This window comes from Corvus brachyrhynchos, unplaced genomic scaffold (genome assembly GCF_000691975.1).
Source record: "Corvus brachyrhynchos isolate BGI_N302 unplaced genomic scaffold, ASM69197v1 scaffold164, whole genome shotgun sequence".
In the NCBI taxonomy this organism is placed as follows: Eukaryota; Metazoa; Chordata; class Aves; order Passeriformes; family Corvidae; genus Corvus; species Corvus brachyrhynchos.
In genome coordinates this window covers 1,574,268-1,579,402 of record NW_008237426.1, presented here as the reverse complement: position 1 = coordinate 1,579,402, position 5,135 = coordinate 1,574,268, and the positions used below count along the sequence as shown (strand labels likewise).

Here is a 5,135-nt window from a genome sequence, read left to right as displayed (position 1 = left end):
GTGTCTTTGGGTGCCGCTGCCGCCCCGGGGGATTTTCTGGGGTTTCTCAGTGCCGAGCCCCTCCCGGTGGCGGTGCCCGTGGGGAGTCCCTGATCCCACGAGTCCGTAAATCAGGGAATTTGAGGGTGAGTTTTTAAATTTCGAGTGTCCCTGTAGCTGTTCCCTGCAGCTCCACCCCTCTGCTCTGCCTGCAGGGACACTTCCCGTGTGTTTTGGGGACTCTGGGGGGTTTTCCTGCTCCAACCATCCTTTAGTGCCAGCAGGGGACACTTCCCGTGTGTTTTGGGGACTCTGGGGGGTTTTCCTGTCCTTTAGTGCCTGCAGGGACACTTCCCATGTGTTTTGGGGACTCTGGGGGGTTTTCCTGCTCCAACCATCCTTTAGTGCCAGCTTCCCGTGTCCCTGTGGCCAAACCATGGAGAGGGCATTCCGTGCTCGCCGGGAATTTCCCAAGGCTCCGAGTCCCCAAACCCCCCTGACTCATCCCTCACCCTAAAACCAGCGAGGGCTGGCAGGGACCGAGGTTTCCCAGCTGTCCCTCCCCTCGCTGCCCAGCTGTGTCCTAATCCCGCAGTTCTGGGAGGGGCCTGCCGTGGGGGCAGCGCTGTTTTCCAGGGATATCTTTGGGATTGGGGTTGAAGAACAGTGTAGTGTGTGTGTGTTCCCCAAACCCCCCTGACTCATCCCTCACCCTAAAACCAGCGAGGGCTGGCAGGGACCGAGGTTTCCCAGCTGTCCCTCCCCTCGCTGCCCAGCTGTGTCCTAATCCCGCAGTTCCGGGAGGGGCCTGCTGTGGGGGCAGCGCTGTTTTCCAGGGATATCTTTGGGATTGGGGTTGAAGGACAGTGTAGTGTGTGTGTGTGTGTTCTGGTGAGTACTGCAGGGTTTGGGATATCCCTACTGAGGAGATTTTGGCCTGAGCACGGGGTGTCAGGCCAGCAGCTCTCTCCAAAATGGGGGGGAACTGCTGAGGTTCCTAACAAAGCAACCTTTGGGTCTGTGAGTGTTCACACTCCGCTGAAATTCCCTCGGTGCCGCAGCTGCCGTCAGCAGCTCCTCCGGGAAAATGGATCCTGGGGAATTGCCCGCCCTGCGAGCCCTCAGCAGGTGGGCGAGGCGGTCAGAGCAGAGCTCACAGCTGGCACAGCTTTGGGGTTTCCCCCCTCATCCCCCTGGGGCTGGGTGAGGTGAAGAAGCCTCCTCCGAGAGCGGCTGCCTGGCCACGAAGGAACGCTTAACGCTGGCCCGGCCCGAGCTTCCCACGGGTGAGAGCGGCCGGGAGTCCCTGGGAGGGAGGGTCAGCAGCAGGACTGGGAACTCCCTGCCCCGTGCCATGGGTGCCCCAGCCGTGCCGTGGGTGCCCCAGCCAATGCCATCGGTGCCCAGCCGTGCCCCAGCCGATGCCATGTCTCTAACTGTGTTTTGTGCCCCGCTGCTGTGTTTGTTGTGTGCGAGCTCTGTTGTTTCCTGCCGCTCTGTCACTGCGTTTCTGCTGCCCCTCCCTGCAGCCGGGTTTGTCAAGTCGCCCATGTCAGAAACTAAGCTCACGGGGGACGCCTTTGAACTGTACTGTGATGTGGTTGGGAACCCCACTCCAGAGATCCAGTGGTGGTATGCGGAAGTCAACCGCGCCGAGGCTTTCAAACAGCTGTGGGATGGCGCTCGGAAGCGCCGGGTCACCATAAACACTGCCTACGGGGCCAATGGGGTGAGTGTGCTGAGAGTAACCCGCCTTACCTTGGAAGACTCTGGGACTTACGAGTGCAGGGCCAGCAACGACCCCAGGAGGAATGACTTGAGGCAAAACCCCTCCATTACGTGGATTCGAGCCCAGGCTACTATAAGCGTCCTGCAGAGTGAGTCCGGCCCCCAGTAGTGGCACTGTAGTGTCTAGAGGCAGTCTGGTGACCCTGCCCCCGTGTCCCCACCCTGTGCCACCCTGTGCTGTGCCCACCCACCCCGCCCCGCGGGCTGCTCCTCGCCTGTAGTGCTGCCCCTGTGTGCCCTCGGTGTGTGTTCTCCGTAGGACCGCTCGGGAAAACCTCGGGATGTGTGGTAGAAAGGAGCCTGCTGGTGGATCTGTGTTTGTTCCCTCCTCCCCTTCGTTCTGTAGGAGGTTTCCAGCCTCCCTGGCTTCTCCACGAGTGCCTTTCTCTTTGATTTCTGGCTTCTTCCCAGCTCTAACCGTTTTATTTTGATTTCTTCTGTTCTCCTGGAGTTTCTGGGAATGCCTCCTCACCTGGTTTTGGTTACATATCTACTTCTGGATAAATCCTTCCCTTTCAGTTCCACGTGACCTTTCGTGTCTGGATTTTCCCATGAAGTCGTGGTGTTTCTTTCTCTTCCTGGCCAGCAGCACGTTCCTAAGGAGTTCTCTGATGCAGCAGCGCTGAGGTGGTGCAGCCATTCCCAGCCCAGCCCATGGAAGGAGGGGGGAACATCCTCCCCAGAGCTGAACCCACAGCCTGAGCTCAGTCACCCCATCCAGGGTGCAGCAGCAAAGCTCTGAGAGCAGAGTGCTTGGCCCAGAATGGCTTTTTGGTCGTGATGAGGCGTTCCTGCCTTCACTTTGCTCCTCGTCCCAGCTGGATTTGGGAATTAGTGTGGTCACATTGGGTGGAGAAGAGTTTAGGGCCAGATGTAGAGCTTGCGTTGGCCTGAGGAAATGGCTGATGAGCTACAGGTAGAGGGGGTTAAAGCTGCAGTGTGGAGGTACAGGAGAACAACTTCTGGGTGGCTTCTCAGTGTCCTCAGCTGACAGAAGAGCAGAGCAAAAGCGTGGGCTTGCTCTTGTGCTCTGTGCCTAAACAACCCTTTTGTGCCGCACTGGGTACAAAACCCCAACTCTGCATTGGATTATTTATTTGGGTACCTTGAAACCCCCCCCAAAGCTGTCCCCAAAGCCTGGTGCTGCTGTTGGCACTGCTGGATCAGAGACCTTCCCTCTGGGAACGGGAGCAGCGTTGGTGCGCGTGGGCAAACGGCCGGTGGCCCCGGTGGCACGGACAGACTGCGGTGCTGGAGCGGCCCCGGGTCCCCGAGCCGGACCTGCTCAGCCTCAGCCCCGCCCCTCGGCCCTCCCGTGTCCTTTGGGCTCCCAAAGGGCTGGAATGCTTGCATGGCCCCAGCAGCAAAGCCTCTCATCCTGGGAAGTGCTCCTGCCCTGGCACAAACCTGGGAATGTGTCTGCTGGGAAGGGCGCTGTGCCCTGCACCCTGCCCACCCTGGCGTGGGACAGTCCCCGGTGCTGCCGAGGGACTCTGAGGGACAAAACCCTTCTGACGGGCAGAGCCAGGCTTTGGGACCAGCTGCTGGGATGATTTGTCCGTATGGGAAGGGGGTTTGCTTCCCTCCCTCCCTCCCTCGCCCTGAGCTGCTGCAGTAACTGCAGTCCAGCCTCTCCTCTCTCCGTGAACGCCGTTGGCTGCCCCTGCTGCTGGGAGCTGGGAGCTGTGTCCTGACCTGCTGCCAAGTGCCTTGTGCCGGGGTGACTCTGCTCCGGGGTGATTCTGCTCCGGGGCCCTGCTGGGACATGTGGATGGAAGCCCCGAGTGCCTTTCCCGTGCATGTGTGAGTGCCCAGAGAGCCGAGCCGCTCCTGCAGCCCGTGGACATCAACCCTGCCTGGCCCTGCTGGGAGCAGAGGTTCCCCAGGTGTCCCTGTGAGTGGAGACTCTTACCTGAGCCTGCCCAGATGGCCTCAGCTGTTCCACCGGGGGCCTGGCTGGGAGATGGGAATTGTCGGGCTCGGCGGAGTTGGAATTTCCAGCTGGCGGCACCCACGTCACCCCACAGTGCCACAGAGCACAGGCTGCATGCCTGGCCTCTGCAGAGACCAACTTGCTGAGGGAAATCTGGCACCCAGGAGCCACCATCTGCCTTCCACCTCACTCCGGATTTGGAACCAGAATTGCACTTGCTGGGGGTTTTTTTAGGTGCTTTGCTTGGGTTTTGACTGTAAAAGCCGAGCTTACATAAAACGGGCGCTTTAAGTGATGTGTAGACAGTGATTTTCTAGGTGAGCATCCTTCCTCAGCTGCTGCTGTCGCACTGTTCCAGCTTGTCTCCTGGAATTAAATCAGGAGATCGAGCCATCAGTTTGCTTCTCTAATAACCAAATGCAGGTAAAGCTGGAAATGAGACTGCAGCTGCCTTCAGTTTTGCTTAAACTAAAACCGAAAAGGTTGCAGGTCAGCCGCTGAGTTACTATTTCAGACACACTCCAAAAATATTCCCAGAGCTCTCTTAGTGTTTCTGTGGGAATGCAGATGAGCTCTAGGAGGGTGGAAAAGCGCCCGGCTCAGGCCAGGAATGGTGCAGAACACGGGAATAACACAGCCCTTTTGGGCCCAAACAGTCCTTGAAAGGATAAAATGCCCCGTGGGGGAGAAACGAGGCAGAAACAGAGGCAAGAGCGTGGTAACACCAACAGCACCTGCAGCGTTCCTGCGGTTAAGGAATGATTTAAAGAGCTGGGGAAGGAGGAGTTTAAGAATGGCTATCCAGGGCTGGAATGCTCCAGCTTATCAGTGGGTGGATGTTTTTTCTCCCTGCCTCCCTGGGCAGTAATGTAAGGATGTGCCACGGGATACAGGGATGTTCCCTGTGTGGAAAGCTGGGATGGTTCTGACACGATTGGTATTTTCCATCCTGTCGCTGCGTTTCATAACCTGCGTTCCAGAGACTCCGTGGATCATAGATTTATATCCCAAATTGTTTCCACAAGGCACGCCAGAGCTCCTGGGATGGAAACTCCCTGCATGACTTGCAGGAATCAGGGAGGTGTTTGCTGCTTCCTCAGCCCCCTGCGTCCAGAGGGGTGGGAGAAGGGAGCAGCTGGAGCTGCCGCCTCTGGAATTCCCATCCCAGGCAGGGGACACAGCAGCTGGGCCTGCTGGGGTGGCCTGCAGTCCAGGCTGACACTAAACACAGGTTTTTTGGAAGGCTAACAGCAAGAATTGTGAACTTTTCAAACTCTGCTATCCTGCGTGATGGGGTTTTTCAGAGAATGCTCCGAAGCCGGTGGGAGGCTCGGGCCCTGCGGCAGAAAGGTCTTTTTGCCAAGTGTGGGGAGCGGCTCCTGTGCCCGTGCTGGCAATGGCCCAGCTGTGAGTGCTGGAGAGCAGCAGGGGCCTG

The 5,135-nt window shown here is 58.3% G+C and overlaps 1 protein-coding gene across 2 annotated transcripts in view; it reads left to right on the top strand.

Moving 5' to 3' along the window:
• Positions 1-1,193: 1,193 nt before the first annotated feature.
• Positions 1,194-5,135, top strand: part of NPTN (neuroplastin) — a 25,142-nt gene continuing 21,200 nt past the window's right edge. Inside the window, exon 1 of one of the 2 annotated variants that reach the window (XM_008631311.2) lies at positions 1,194-1,856. In XM_008631311.2, coding sequence (XP_008629533.2) covers positions 1,334-1,856 — 523 coding nt within the window. In that variant the 5' untranslated portion in view covers positions 1,194-1,333. The remainder of the gene's footprint in view (positions 1,857-5,135) is intronic. The other variant, XM_017731140.1, reaches the window with a different exon arrangement.